The 17,040-nt window shown below is 38.4% G+C and overlaps 1 protein-coding gene across 12 annotated transcripts in view; it reads left to right on the top strand.

Annotated features, from left to right (window-relative positions):
- The window catches only part of LOC127574754 (DNA (cytosine-5)-methyltransferase 3A-like), a 416,558-nt gene that overhangs the window by 239,124 nt on the left and 160,394 nt on the right, over window positions 1–17,040 (top strand). For all 12 annotated transcript variants that reach the window (XM_052024036.1, XM_052024037.1, XM_052024038.1 and 9 more), the window contains 2 exons: window positions 2,469–2,515; window positions 4,121–4,267. In XM_052024036.1, the coding sequence (XP_051879996.1) occupies window positions 2,469–2,515; window positions 4,121–4,267 (194 nt within the window). The remainder of the gene's footprint in view (window positions 1–2,468; window positions 2,516–4,120; window positions 4,268–17,040) is intronic.

A 17,040-nucleotide genomic window follows, 5' to 3' on the forward strand; every position in this document is an offset into this window, starting at 1 on the left:
GCTTGTATAACATAATCCTGGGATTCAGATTCAACAAATGCTCTGGATTAATTAAATACTTCGAAGAACAAGATAGGAGAATTGATCCCTGAGCATCCTGGACTGATGCAATTTCCTGCTGAGAACCTTTCTCCCCCTCCTTCCATCAATTTGCCCATTCTGCATGACTAATACTCCTTCCAGTCACATAGTACTCTCAGGGAAATGCCTACTCAGGGACCTAAACCTGGAAACATCTGGATTGTGCAGGAGCCTTAAGATCAGGATAGAATCCTTCAGCACCCAGAATATCAAACCCAGTAGCCTTCAACAATTTTATAAATAATTCTAGAAAGCACCAAACACTTGCAAATTTGTTGCAAAGATCAGTAGAAATTACTAATTAATTTGCAAGCAGAAGATTCCTTCAAATGATGCATTCAGATGGGTGCTGTTGTCTGCTTGTTGTACACATTTCTGACAGATTAAGCTGTGGTGCACCGATGCCTCAATGCCCAATTCAAGTTTTTCCTGTTGTAAACACCAAAATAAACCTCTTTGTATCTAGAATAATGAGTGGCTAATGGTAATGGAACGAAAAGACGGTGGCACTTCATGAGGACAGATGCAAGTTGAGAGATGGACAAAACTTAACTAGGCTAGGCATTTACCATCACCAGCGTGATTAGCTCAGTTCTTGAACCAACAATGAATTGAGCCATTGAACCATAAGATAAGATTTCTTTATTACTCACATGTACATCAAAATACACAGTAGTGTTCTGGGGGCAGCCCACAAGTGTTGCCATGCTTCTGGCGCCAACATAGCATGCCGGCAACTTCCTAACCTGTACATCTTTGGAATGCAGGAGGAAACCGGAGCACCTGGAGGAAAACCACGCAGATACGGGGAGAATGTACAAACTCCTTACAGACAGCGGTGGGAATTGAACCGGGGTTGCTGGCTCTGTAATAGTGCTACGCTAACCGCTACTCATCTTTGTTAATTGTCTTCTCGTTACTTAATTTACACATTCCATTTTTTGACTGTTTCTGAGACTATTCACATGGAAGAATTGACTTGAGTAATTTAAGAACAGAAATGTGTAACTGAGGCCAGAAGCATTATCCTTCCTGAAGATGGGTGTCACCTACCTGCCCAGTATCATTCTTAGCTCATGGTAGCTCTGTTCTCTCTGACTCAGAAGGCAGAGATTTCAAGTCATATTCTGGGATTTGAGCATTAGTTCAATCCTGAGGGAGTGTCAGCAGCCATTTTTGAGATTAGATGTTCAGTCACAGATCCACTTGGCTGACGAGATGGATGCAAAGGATCCCACAGCACATTTTGAACAAGAATGACAAATTCTGTTCAAGTCCTGGTCAATATTCCTCTCTGAACAACACCTCTAAAAACAAATTAGCTGCTGCTTGTAACTGTAGTTGTTTACTGATCAGCTATCACAATGCCTACAGAATGGCACTAATCACTTTCCAAATGTAATTCTTGGCTCTGGATGCCATAAATTCAGCATAAATCTGAATGCTTCTTTTCACTCATCTTCCTCAGACCTTTCTTTTCTAAGGAACAAAACATATTACCTGGGATTCATTTATACTGGACATTTTAATTGCCTTTCCTAGAAATATATTTCTGCTACATTTTCATGAGAAAGTGTTCAGCAATTGTTTTATTATCTAGAAGGAATAGCTGTCATTTAGGCTGCAGCATGATGTTTCAATGAATTTTTTTGTAAAATAAGAGAAAGGCCTTCCCAAGTATTATTTCATTGGGGCAGGACTCCTTTAGCAAGATGCTTATCATCTGTGGTACTACCTTTCATTGCACCTTCAGCTGGATTCCAGAAATGTTTCCAGATGCTTCTCTTGTCCTTGTTCCCTAAGAAAGCTGGATTGCCTTGATATCTTTTTGCTGCTTGAAATTCTGGGAAAGTGATCTAATTATGTTGTAAGATAAACCCTGCCACTTTCCCCAGCTGAGAGGGCCTACTTACACAGCTGCCTATCTCAGTATGTAAGATACCACTTGAGATCTTTAATGAGCAAAACAAGCTCACTTGATCAGAAAGACTGACCAGAAAGGAGAGTTGTGGTAAGAAAAAGTATTTTTTTCAAATGTTGGTAGAACTCTTCTCTAGCATTGTCCCCATAAAGTTAGTGATAGTGATGTCATGAAGTAAGATTTTTGAAGGAATTATGAATCTTCAATTATGTGAACCACCCATGTTTGCAAAAGTTAGTCCAAAATAAAAAATGAAGATGCTGTGGATGTCTCATCTGATATGAAAAGTTCAGAAAATGTCTGCTGTAATCCTAGCAAGAGGAGCACATAACAGCTGGAATATAATTATGTTGAACTGTATGTAACCTGAGTCTTATTTTATTCTGTTTCTGATGCTAATATATTGTGTGATATAGTTTTATTGAGTGATGTATGTTTTCATTTGAATTTTTTTCACTTTTTTTAGGATCTGAGGAAAACACCACATCAACACAAGAGTCAGTAAAAGTAGAGGTAATGAACCTTTTGTCTTGTATATAAGGAATGTTACTTCCTTGTGCATGATGCTATGGCATTACAGGTGTTTGGTCATCCCCTTCCCATTGAATAAAGCTGATACCATAACTCATGTAGAATTATAATGCACATCAGATTTTTTGCAAAAAAGACACTATCTACAATATAATGATTTGCTGGAACTCATCAAATGAAGCAATCTCTGTATTCATTTAATAAGCATTTAAAGTTTGCAATTTTTAAAATTATCTTGAACTCCATTGTTTCAGTTGAACATATATTCATCAACCTATTCTACGAAAGGAAAAAATATTCATCAACTTTATAATAATTTCTGTTGTTTTCTCATTCTTATGTAAGGGTATATATCAGTATGAATCTGTTACTTGTATTTGGAAATTATTTACCCTTTTTATTGATCAGAGATATGAAACCAGTGACCATGCTTATTATAACAATCTATTTACATGCTGCTTCTCTGTAAAGCCTCTCTTATTTGACCATAAATAGGAATTTCCATGTATCTATAAAACCAGTGTTATAAATTTGTTCTTCAAATCACAATATGGATCAAAAAATCAGGTATTAAATATGATATTTTCTTCATTCGTACTATTGAGTCATTGTGGCCAGCGTTTGCAGAGCCCCATACATTTAAATGGGGTCACTGATCTTGATTGAAAAGGGAAGTCTGGGTAAGTGATTTGTTTATTTTTACTTAATTTTGCTTAATCTTACTGTTTTTTCTTTTGAAAAGTTAATTTTACTCAATTCCCTTTTGAGGTAAATATATATTTCTTAGTTTAAAAAAATATTTTCCATCATTTAAATCCTTTTGAGCTGTTTTTAAGTGTCTCTGAGCATCTGAGACATTTACAAACAATTTAATTGACCTTTGGTAGCCAGGAGCCAAGGCAGCATGACCTGGAGTTCAATTGGACTTGCAGGGCCTCATAAAATAAGTGTAGCCTCAGGAACAGCACAGGGAGTGAACGTGGGGAGCGGACTTGACCAAGCATGATTCAGACCATTGAGATGTAAAGAGAAAGAAGGGTTGCATTAATAAAATGCATACAATCATTACAAGGTATTATTTCAAAGGGCCCTTTTTTAGTTGGATCAAAATGCTCAGAAAGTAACTAGAAGAAGTGAACATTCAGCATTCACTCAAATGCTCAGATCTCAAGGGACTGTCAGACAAAACAAATGTTAATCTTGATACCCACTTGACCCCAACAAAATCTTTATCGCTCTGTGCTCACATATGAAGTAATTCTTTAATGTAGAAATGTAACTTCATTTCAATTTTTTCAGTCACAGTTCAAGAAAATCTAAGACTCTTCACACGTTAATTAAATATTCATGCCAAACATATTGGCTGATCCATTTTCAGAGCGGCTGAATATTCTTTTTAAATCTTTGTAAATATTCTTAACCAGCTGTAATTTGACATGCACTTTCACTTTCTTCCATCAGGAAGTGATAAATTCCACAATCATACTCACTCATTATTCGCTTTGTATTAAAGTTAAAAGTAAATAAAAAGTTATTAATATCTTCATGCTTCCTAATATTGTCAACAAAATCTATCCTTTTGAACAGGGAGCAAGGGGGCGACATCGTGGCCAATCAGGGTGGGAAAATAGCCTGCGTCAGAGACCAGTGCAGCGAATAACTTTCCAAGCTGGTGATCCCTATTATATCAGTAAAAGGAAGCGAGATGAGTGGCTGGCTAAATGGAAGAAGGAGGTGAGTTTACATTGTGAATAAAACTGGGCCATCGTCAGCAGAGCCTCAAAGATCCCAGCTCTTACATTAATTCAGCTAACAGTTAAGTAAAGGTTAAAAATGGAAATTTGAAATTTGTGCTTTAACTCCTGTTCTCAGACAAAGTTGACAATCTTCACATCTGCTATGTTGACATGTCAAATAATAATTAATTAGGGTTAAAAGATACCAGCACAATCAAATGAGTTCAAAAATATCATAAATTTCCTCTCATAGATTTCCGCTTAATTATTATTGTATAATTCCCTTCTTCCTACTGCTTTTTGGAAGTTTATGCACAATTGATGGTATACATTTCTGGTGACTTTGCAGAGTCCTCTATTTCCTAGTGCTGTAGAAAACTGTGATATCAGTGAATATTGATTTGAAGTATTTTGCTGAACAGTTTGAGCATATTGATCAAATTGCTTCCATAAGGCTATAGCAAGGTTTTTCCACGACATAAAGGTATGAGGAAATGCATTAGCTTGCAGACATTATATAATATTTCTTATTTCAAATGAATTCAGTCGTAAAACTGACAGAAGTGCAACATTCTGATAAAATGCAGAGAATATGTATATCATTACTTTGCACACTTCCTCTGACATTAGCACTATTAGGTAGAAGTCAAGAAGATTTGGATTCTAATGCGGCTGTCACTTACAACAGGAGAGTGGTAGAAGAAGGAAACACCATTAGATGCAGGACATACAGTTTGTATTTTGCATCTTCATAGCTTGGATATGTTGGTTTCAACATCCAGCAAACACTACATAAATTTGGATGGAAGTAAAATAACATGAATTTGAATTTGTGGAGTTGCTGTGGTTTGCTGATCAGAGTCAACATACTATTGCTTTTTATTTTAGATATAATTTTCTATATTTTATTTACATATCAGTAAGTAAAAAAACCAAAACAAACTCAACTGTTTCCAGGAACTTGACAGCAAAATTAAGGTGGACAATAATGTGGGTAAAATGCCATGGAATGATTCAGAGTAGCAGGCCACATGGTACTGTCCCCAATTTTTAATTCATCTGGTACTGCTTGTCAACAACCAGTACTGGGCGAATAAAAATTGCCTCCAATTAAGCATTGTTATGACCAGAGTCATTGTCTTTGGATCCTAATGCAAACTTCATTCCCCAACCACCAAACCCAACCCATGACTTGACAACTGTCTGAAACTGAACCAAACTATTCACAAATTAAGAAACACATATGACCTTGAGATAGCCCTAACTGAGCTCATCCATTGTTGAAACCCTCCAGGAGTGTCTTTGTTACCTCTGGGCAATTGTTCCAATGCCCCCCTATCCAGGCTCCTTCAGTCACTGGCTCCATGAGCCTTTCCAAGACTTGTAAACTATATGCCAGCTCGTGTTGTCCAATTCAACCACCACCTCTGTGCTTGCTGACCTACACAAGCTCTCAGCAACACCTTGATTTTAAAATACTTGTCCCTGAAATTAATTGCTCCATGATTGGCACTGGTGCCCTCACCTACCACCTACTCTAGCCTCTGAGCTCTTGAATTCTCTCCCTAGAATTTTCTCTACCTCTGATACCTTTTCTCTCCATCTTTAAAACACACCTTAAAATTCTGCTTTTAAAACAACATGTTATGATAACAAGTCTGGTTTGATAACATGTCTGTGAAGTGCTTTGAGATGTTTTGGCATGTTGAAGGCAATTGTATAAACATTAAGCAGGCATAAACTGTAGCCAAGCTATTCCAGTACAGTTACCAATGTGGCATTTACCCAACAATGTGGAAACTTGTCCAGGTATGCTATGTTCACTCTCCCAGGGCAAATCCAATCTGGCTAATTACCGCCCAGTCAGTCCACTCTCACTCTTCAGTAAAGTAAAGAAAGGTGACATTGATAATGTTATCATTTGGCACCTACTCATCAATAATCTGCTCACTAACACTCAGGTTAGGTTTTTCTAGCCTTTGCATAACCTTAGTCCAAACAGGGACCAAGCAGCTAACCTCCATAGGTGAGGTGAGAGTGACCCCCCTGACAACAAGGTAACATTTGATCAAGTGTGGCATCAACGATCCCTGATAAAACTGATTCACTAAGCATCGAGGGGAAAACATTCTAGTAGTTGGAATTATAGCTTGCACAAAGGAAGATGGTTTTATTGGAGATCAATCATCACAACCCTGGAACATTACCGCAAGAGTTCCGAAAGATGGTGCCCCAGGCTCAATCATCTTCAGCTGCTTCATCAGTGACCTTCTTTCCATTTTGTCAGAAGTGAGGATGTTCACTGAATGTTACACAATGTTCAATTCCATTTGTAGCCCTTCAGAAAATGAAGCAGTCCATGCATGTATGCAGCAAGATGTAGACAACATTCGGACATGGGCTGATAAGTGACAGCTTACATTCACGCCACAAGAAAGCCAGGCAACAACAAGAAGAGTCTAGCCACCTACCCTTTACATTCACTGGCACTTCCATTGCCAAGGTGCCCATCGTCAACATCCTCGGGATCACCGGTGACCAGAAACTGAATTGGACCAGCTACATAAACACCCTGGCTACAAGGGCAGGTCAGAAGCTGGCATCCTTTGTCAAGTGTCTCACCTTTTGACACCCCAAAGTCTTTCCACCATCTGCAAGACACAAATTGGGAATTTGATGGAATACTCTCCGTTTGCCTGATGAGTCCAACAATACTCAGGAAGCTCAGCAACTTACAGAACAAAGCAGCTTACGTGATTTGTATCCCACCCACAATTCAAAACATCCATTCCCTCTACTTCTAGAGCACAATGGCTGCAGAGTGCACCATCTGCAAATGTTCTACCACAGAGAAGGGCGAGGGCAGCAGGTGCTGTGAAACACCACCAGCTGTATATTTCCCTCCGGTCACATAACATTCTGACTTGGAAATATATTGTTGGTTCTTCATTATCATTTGGTTTAAATCCTGGAATTCTCTATCCAACAGCAGTGTGAAAGTACCTTCACCAGAAGGACTGCAGTGGCTCAGGAAGGCAGCTCACCACTATCTTCTCAAGGATAACCAAGGGATGCCTGAAGATTGAAAAAAATATAAAAGTTGTTATAAAATAACAAATCCAGTGAATTAATAGAAAATCTTTTGAATGTTTTGAAATTAGAACCCTCAGTCTCTGTTTCCTGGAGTTTCAGGCATTGAGGTGGATTCTGTTTTCCCATTCCCATTATAAAGCAGCATGTATTTCATCTTCCAGGCTAAAAATTACATACTTGATATTTCAGTGCAGGTGAGTAGCTGTGTACTCTGGAAACTGGGATAAACATTTTGCAAAATCACTGGTTAGGTAATATTGCATGAATAAAATAATGCAAAAGCTGTTTACAATATTACCAAGTGCCTTACAAAGCTGAATTTGTTAAAGATAAATAGAAGGTACAGTATATTCCTCAAAACATTGTGAACCAGGAACATTAAAACTGACTGAAAGGACTTTAACTGGAACTTTGAATGCAAAACAAGAACATTACAGATCTCAAGTAAATTATTTATTTCTATCAAGGAATGAATTAAAAGGAACACTTATCTGATAAGTAAATAAGGTAGACTTTTTTTTAAACGAGCAGAGGATAGGTTTTTTAACTTGTTCTGCCAACAGAAGTTCCCTGCAGGGAGAATTGATGTGGGTAATACATATATCACAGTTGCAAGGTGATTAATTGAGTGCAGTGATAGAGAAAGCTAGGAATTCAGATACAGATCTCTTTAAAGCTGAGAGTACAGATAGAAAAGTACACAAATGACAATTGGGATTCTGGACCTTGAAAATCAGGAGGCTGCTGTTGCAAAGTTGTAGAAGTTCTGAGTGCCATGGCTGACATGGAAGAAATTAGTTAAGAAGTGGATATAGCACCAGTTTATTAGAGGAATAAAATAATTACAAAAGGAACTATGTCCTTTTTCACCAGAATAATAGAGCTTTAAGGAATAGGGTCCAACAGACGTTTTCAAAATCGTGAAATCTTTTCAGTGGATAGCATCTAACTTCTCTTTTCATTCTTTAGATGATACTCTTTTGTGCTACCTGTTACCATTCATTGGTTGCACAAGCCCTTTCATTAGTTTCACGATACTATGGATTTTTGCTAAAGTGATGTCAGTTTTTAGAAATGCAAGTCTCCACAGCTGGCTGCAATGGGAGTGCAAAGCTGCAGGGATTTTCTGGAACCAGCAGCCTGAAAGACCTGCTAAAATATGTCTTCCTGGCAGTCACTTTTTGTCAGTCCCAGAACATTTATATTTAACGTGTAACCAGCTGTGTGGGATGCACACTTTGAGTAACTCATGGACTAGTGTACACAAATGTAAAAACAGTTCCATGTACTTTTGACTGATTACCTTTTGAGACTCAGGAATGTTTGTGCAGAAATTTCCCTCAGGAAATTAAATAGGTGTGGTTGAGAACAACTGGGACTTTCTAGTCATTTAAAACTGACTTGCCCCAGTAAAAAAAAGACATTGTTGGCTTTCTTCTCTCTTTAATACTGCAGAAAACATGTTAGTATTGGAAATAGAACACTTTGCCTTTGTTTCAAGTAAAGAGAATTTTAAAGATGTAACTGTTACAGAGCTGGATGTTTTCACCTTCACTTACCTTATCCAGTGGAGGACACTTTGATATCAAGCAAGAATGCATCAGCACCCTGACACATTTCCCACTTCATTGCTGCACCTCATCTCCAACAAGCTTCCCACTGGAGTGGAACAATCCACAACATGAGAAACTGCTCAACCCACGTTGCCTCTCCTCTGCACTCAAGGACACCTCAATGTCAATCATCAAGCTGCAGTGCACAGACGATGCACACATATGCACACATTCAGGTGCTAAACTCCGTCATTGTCTACTCATTCACTGAAGGACACTGAGGCCTTACTCTTAACATCCTCAGAACAAAGGTCCTCTCACAACTTGTCCCCATTGTTTAGCACATCCCTCTGACAATAAAGGTTCATAACAAGATCTTGGAAAATGTGGACCACTTCCCTCAATTCAGGAGCCACTTCTCAGCAAAGGCAGATGTGGAAATTGAATTCGCCATGGCCTTCAGTATAACAGTTCGGTCTTTGCCCATTGAACGAAAAAATGCTTCAGGTCAGGATCTCAAATCTGGCAGAAAGCTCATAGCCTACAGGGCATCAGTGATACCTCCCTTCCTGTCTGGTTCTGAAACATGGGCTATCTACAGCATTCAAAGCACCTGAGTGGTACCACCAAAGTTGCCTCAGCAAGATGCTTCAAGGCCACTGGCAGTTTAAGCGGTCTCTCCCAGGCCAATATCCTTGGCATCGATGCCCTAATTACACTCTATAGCCAGGGGACAGTGTTCTCCTGGCTGATACTGGTTTCCAAAAAACAGACACACTATTCCAACTTTCATCTTGAGAATTCTAGACAGACAGAGGAAAAGATTCAAGAGTATTTTCAAAGACTCATTGAAACAGTCAGGGTTATCCGTGGCCCATGAATGCTCAAAAGAAGCATTTGGAGTAGCACTGAGAGCCTCAAGTCCTCGTGTCAGGACCACTTGGAAGCCCAGCATTAGTGGTAGAAGGAGTACGTCATCTCCCAAATTACCCAGCTGCCCGCCCCATCAAACACTTCCTGCCTCTACATAAAACACTGCTGATCCTGCCAGGGCAGAAATTCATAAGATAATAAGACATAGGAGCAGAATTAGGCCATTCAGCCCATTGAGTCTGCTCCGCCATTCGATCATGGCTGATTTATTTTTCGCTCTCAACCCCATTTTCCTGCCTTCTCCCTGTAACCTTTGATGCCCTTTCTAATCAGGAACCTATCAACCTCCGCTTTAAATATACCCAATGACTTGGCCTCCACAGCTGTCTGTGGCAATGAATTCCACAGATTCACCATCCTCTAGCTAAAGAAACTCCTCCTCATCTGGGTTCTAGAGGGACATCCCTGTATTCTGAGGTTGTGCCCTCTGGTCCTGGACTCTTCCACTACTGGAAACATCCTCTTAACGTCCACTCCATCCAGTCCTTTCAATATTTGGTAGGTTTCAGTGAGATCCCCCTCATCCTTCTAAACTCCAGGAAGTACAGGCCAAGAGCCATCAAACGCTCCTCAAACGTTAACCCTTTCATCTCTGGGATCATTCTCATAAACCTCCTCTGGATCTTCTCCAATGCCAACACATCCTTCCTTAGATATGGAGCCCAAAATTTCTCACAATACTCCAAATGTGGTCTGACCAATGCCTTATAAAGCCTCAGCATTACGTCCTTGCTTTTATATTCTAGTCCTCTCGAAATGAATGCTAACATCTCATTTGCCTTGAATTCGGTAACTATTCCCTTGATATGTGTGCATTTGTGTTGTTTATGCTTAAAAGTAAATATGGAGAGATGTACTTGAGAGAAGCCAGATCCTCTTCAAGTAATCTATTTCTCTTAAGTGCAATTGCACAGCTGCAATGTCACAGAAAAGCAGTAGTCCCTTGTGAATTGTGTAATAGAAATGCCATCATTTCTTTCTGTATTTGAACTTCCTCCTAAATTTCAAAATAGAGAGTGAGTTTCTCTTGGAATAAATTTGTAAATCAGGTTGTACTGTAGCCAAATGAAACACAGAACCAAAGTTACCAGGAAGCTGTCTTTAACATCAAGAGATGGTTGTTTCCAGTTTGAAGTTTCCTATGTTGGCGCACAATTCTATTTTGTTTTAAGATTTATATTTAAGAAGCAAATTATGATTTTATAGCTGGCATCTAAGTGGGACTTCTCAGAAGGAAGAGACCTGGAGATGGAATTTAAAGTCATGAATTATGACTGCAAAAGGACCAGTATAGAGCAGCCAGATGGATTGAATGGATCCTTCATTGGTATATTATTTTAAGAGTATATCCAGTTTTATGATAGCATACTACATTAAGCACTACTGCTGCAGGTGTTCCCTTGGTTGAAGGTAATTATATTCATTATATTAATTGAATTCTCAGCAAAACTTACATTACAATTTATATGCAGTGCAAAGCCCAGCTAAATATTAAAAGCCCCGGGCTGGCTTTCATTATTTCCCATCTCTACCAAATTGCATGCACACTTTTTGTTAAATTGAGTTTAATGTGGGGAAGAGGCATTGTTTACACCAGAGATAATGTCTGACCATCACCTTGATTATTCACGTTGACATTTGTTGTACTGTGATGAGTATCAACAGAGCCGTGATTATTTAAATGGCTGAATTCTTTTCGTTAAATGACTTTAAGGAAGATTATCAGCATGGCCTTAATTTCTCATGTAACTCCTTTCACATCTTTTCAGCACACATCTTAACCATGAAGCACATGTCATATGTCTTTGCCCTATGCCTATTAAGCTACTGATTATCTGATTTCCCTTTGTGGTAAATGTGATAACTGCCTTAAAAAGGTGAAGTCATTACTCTTCAGCTTAAAAAATCCCCATTAACCCACTAACCTTGAGATCATGTACCAAAACATCAACACCTTTTTCCTCTTGACTCCTTGAATGTGTTGTTGTATCTTGGTGCTCTTGTTCCTCCCTATTCCCTCTGCTATTTCTGCTGCCCCTTCCTTACCCCCCAAAGAAAAATCCATTTCCAACTCTGGTAATTTCTTTCTTTTACCCCACCAGTGACAACTTAAGTCCTGTGTTCTGAAATTCCATACTAGGTCCCTAAACCCTTTTGCCACTCCAACCCCTCCTTCCCAGTTGCACTTTGGTCAAGCACTTAGTCACCCATCTTGTAATATCTTGACACCAGTTTACTTTTAATTAAGCCTCCATGAACCACCTTTGGATTTTTTTTTACCAAGTGGAAACATATGCATTTTTGTTATTATTCTTGAGAATGAAGTAAGTGTTCACCAAAGTTATCAACAAGTAGGTCAACCTCCCATTGTTTTTTAAAGGAAAGCTAATAGTTGAGTGAGGAGACTGATTAGGAATAATTTCTTTGGCACAATGTTGTTCAACCATGGATCACTTTCCCTCAGTAATAACTGAGAAGGAAACTATTGCACCTCTTTAGAGGGAAATGGCTAAACATTTGCAGAAGAAGATGTAGGACAATGAAAAGATAGCATGGAAACAATGAGCTAAAGAACTTCCTCCATTGTTTAAAGATTTATTGTTCTGCATATGTAAAGAAAAATAATACTTCCACAGAGAGTGCTGAACTATTGAAGTTATCCTTTTTGTTCAAAAGTATATTTATGCCCTTCAAATCTAAATGGATCAAAATTGATGATTTTATATCTATAGGCATATTGTTGTGCCCACCCTTTCTCCCATTTCACTCTTGTGAAAGTTGTTACACTTCTAGGCTCAGTTTTTCATAGGACTCAAGAAGAACTCCAGGGAATAGAAAATAAGACACATGTGGTTAGTGAAAACCACTTTGTACTTCCTGTCTGCTGGTTCATGTCCATATGGCTTGTCAACCCTTTATCATCACCTAAACTAGTGTGCTCCAGTCACAGATAATATCCAAGATCCTTTCAAGTGCTTGCTCTCCATAATAACCTGTCGCATATCAATACTCTTTATCTTATTCTGCTCATATGTTTGTCATAAAACTGGATAATTAGAAATTTTTCAAAGAACAACATGACCTTTATTATCTTTGAGGATGAGTTAAGTTCATAAATTATTGTTGAAGTAATCGTATCATTTGTTAAATCAAATAAGATGGCTCATGTCAGAAGTCCAGGTAACATCCATGTCTGAGAAGGCATATTTGACATGATTCACCTTCAGAGGTACTCATGTTGTGCCTTACTAAATGCAAGCCTATGAAAGAGAGACTTGGAAACAGTAAACAAAAGCATTTTTAGTGACTTTGAAACTTACTTTGCTTTCTGTAGAACTGCATGAGCTTTTGTGAGCGCATAAAGCGCATCACTTCTTAGGTTTATTGGTATTTAGTTGCATTGACATCCAACAAAAGCAGTTGAAATTGTGTTAATTAATATATTTGAAGAACCTGGCCTAGAATATGCTTACAATAAAACAGTGAGCTTAGAAGGTTAATAAAAGATAACTTTAATTGAAACATGGGCTGTTGCAATCACCAACAGGTAATGCCAGGAAGGAATCGGTTTAGAATGTTGAGCTTTATAGATAAACTACAATTTTGATTGATGCCTGTTTATGAATAATTAAGAAACTTCACAGATTCTTCCACTGAGACAGTAAATGAGTCACATTGAGTCTGTGAGGGCGGAGATTATATTTGGTGGAAGAAAAGAGCACGTAATGTGCTGAAGGTCATTTTATTCTGTGCCCTTCAGTGAAATGAGTGAAAAATTATTTCTTTATTAATTAAGTAGTGACTTAAGCAATGATGGTTCAGTATTGAATGTATTTAATGTTGTGCTGTGAGAGTTGTCACAGCCAAACCTGACCATTTTGGCTGACATCCATTGGAAACCATTTTCCATTCAAGGTTACTGCCCAGAAATTAGCGTCAGGAACTGGTTGATTACCTGCCTTGCCCTTCTTTCTTTAGACCTGTAAGTCTACTTGAAAGAGGTTTCTCCAACTCCCTGAAGATTATAATCATAGCGAGACTGTTTGAGATGCTTAATTTTAATTTGAGTTTCTTTGCACAAAATCATTCAAAAATGTCTCTTTAATATGGAATGAATATTATTCTGTACTCTTCAATGGCACATCTTGCACTGAGTCATAGGTCATGGTTAGATAAAATACATGTGTAAAGGTTGAATAATTATTAAACCTGAGAGGGCAATCTCATTTTATTTCCTGAGGAATTTAGAAATATTGCTTGATATCCATTGAAAAGCTCAATAGTGAGTTGATACAAATCAGGGTTCTTTTGTGTGATGTTATTTGGTCAAAGGTTCTTCAGTGCTATTTCATCTGTCTTTATAGCACAAAAGTTCTTTCATCATTGGCCCTCTATATGCATCATATTTATTCAACTTGGGTCTCAAATTCAGTGATGTCACGGAAAGCTGTCTTTGATATAATTTTTTGCAGAACATTAATTCCAGCATAAATCTCCTTAAAATCCAATGCATTCTGAACAATTCCAACATATTCACACTGACCTGGATCCAAATGAATAATGTCAACATTAAATAAGATGAATATCTGGATGCTGTTGCACATTGGTGTCATTTTACTTAGTCGTAAGGTGATTGTAGAAGGTACAGAGTAAGTGAGCAGGCTCTGAATCCTGGAGAACTCTAGTATGAAAGAATGATATATTTTCTTCTGTTAATGGATCTCCTATGGTCTTGTATACTTTAACTTCAGCAATCTGCTTGGCAAGGAACAGTTCACTCTTGCTAGTCGAAGCTTTGCACCGTTCTGGCCATGAAGTCTAATTTTATTAAGTAAACAAGGTTCATGCCTCTTGGAGTTTAATTTCTCTTTGGGCTGCAGATCAGAGCAAGCTTGCAAGCTTGAATGTATGTTAACCTGGCAGAATTGTGCTTATAAATGTGACATTGTAGTGTAATGTAAAATTTATATATGATGGAAGAAAGTGAGTGCTTTATTGCCATTATAAATTGATAAATATCAACAACTCTGTCCTGTAAACTGGAGGGAAATATGGAGGAACCTCACCTTAAAAATATTAAGTGGGATTCAGGCAGCAGCCAGAGTCAGTTACAGAATAATTCTTTGCTTATATATTACTGCTGTTTTCTTATTAATTTATATGAAATAAGCCTGGAGTTTAAGCTGATAGCAATAAACTGAAAATATCTGCTCCACTTTAGGGTGGAAATTAATAATCTCAAGACCTTGAAACTAAGTAGTCTCTGTCTCATAACTGTGTTAGGTATGTGGGCAGAAAAGTCACCTAACTTCCTGGAAATTACCCAACAAGATGGCCAGTGGTACATCTGTCTTTTGCAGGTCCCATAGAGCAGAATACAAAGAGCAGTCAATCTCAGGGTTCAAAAACAACCCCCCCTTACCTAAAGAACCCACATGGTCCTCAGCATCTGGGCCCCTATTTCAGAAAAGCAAAGTGCTGCTTTGTAATCACAGCAAGCTCAAGGAATGATCAGCAACTGTGAATGTGGAAGTGTTTCCGTAGACCCTTCGAGACATGTTTTGAATTCAAACCATTGGCACTGCTATTTGTGGGGAGGGAATGAGAGTGTTCCTAAGCAGTTAAGAAAGCTGAAGACCATGCTGAATTTTGCAGTGCACCCTCATTATTTATTTTGCATGCAGTTTGAGAGGCTAAATGCTACCAGGTGAGAAAGTTTGCGATATAAAGCTGCAAGCAGAGAAAAAGAATGGAGGAAAGGCAGATTACATGGGTCTGAAAATTAAAGCACAGAAGAGAATGAGTGAGTTTGAGATGTGGAATTGGGAAGATTGGAGAATGAATCACACGACGGTCTGGATATCTGGAGATCCAAACGTGTGGGTCTGGAGTTCATATCACAGGGTTAATGTCCATGAGATGTAGATATCACAAGAAATCTGGGGATTGCGTTATGGAAGGCACTGGCAATTAGATTTAGCATATCTGGAGCTCAGTTTCCCGAAGGATAATTAGCCAGACGTGTGGGCCTTCATATCCAAAAATCTTTTGATCTTAGTCTTGAATACCTTGTGTGACTGAGCCTCCACAACCTTCTGCAAAAGGGAATTCCAAGGATTTTCATCCCTTTGAGTGAAGAAGTTTCCACCCAATTGACTAATCCTTTAACTTATGATAATAATAACAAGTTCTTGGCTTCTCAACCAGGAGTAACGTCCTTCCAGATCAATGCTGTTGAGCCTCTTTAAGAATTTTATATACTTTGATGAGACCACCTCTCATTTTTCTAAACATTGGGGAATGAGATCTACTGAATCTTGCTTCATAATTCCCATCTCCATCCCATTACACTCCATTTGAAAAATATCCTCACGAAGGACAATATCTGGAAGTTGTCTCACCAAGGCCATATGTAATTAGTATTAAACTTCTTTTGAATAATTCACTCCATTTCTAGTAAAGGCTAATATTTGCTTTCTCAGTTAGTTAATGTGATTTGTGTACAAGGACAACCAGCTTTCTCTGAACATTAACACTTGCTAGTCTCTCACCTTTTAAAAAATATTCTGCTTCTTTATTTTTCCTAGATAAGTGGATGACTTGAGATTTCACCAATGACAGCCCTGTCAACTCATCTTACCTGTCTTAATCCATTTGCACTCCTCAAAGTTTAATTTCTCACCTAGCTTTGTAGATTTGCAATCAAGGCATCCCTAAGTCCACCCCTAACCTTGTGAACAAAACTGTGGAGTGGCACCTCATCATTGCTTTTTGTTAATCCAAATACGCTATATCCACTGGTTCCTCCTTCTCCACCCTGACGCTTGCAATGAATACCTGGATGCTATTGCACATCGGTGTTATTTTGCTCAGTCATAAGCTAATTTGATCAATTTGTCAAACATGATTCTCCTTTCAAAACCTGTTTTGACGTCGTCCAATCATGATATGATTTACTGAGTACCTGTAACTGTAAGCCATTGATGATAGACGGCATGCAAAATCAGCAATCTGCTATTACTTCATAATTTTTAACATTTTTTTGACATTTGTATCAATTTTGGAAATCCAGTCATCAATGCTGCAATACAGGCAGCATGGTGATGCAGCAGTTGGTGCTGCTGCCTCACAGCTCCAGTGACCTGGATTCAGTCCTGCCCTCAGGTATATATAGAGTTTCACGTTCTCCCTG

This window comes from Pristis pectinata, chromosome 10 (genome assembly GCF_009764475.1).
Source record: "Pristis pectinata isolate sPriPec2 chromosome 10, sPriPec2.1.pri, whole genome shotgun sequence".
Classification (NCBI taxonomy): domain Eukaryota; kingdom Metazoa; phylum Chordata; class Chondrichthyes; order Rhinopristiformes; family Pristidae; genus Pristis; species Pristis pectinata.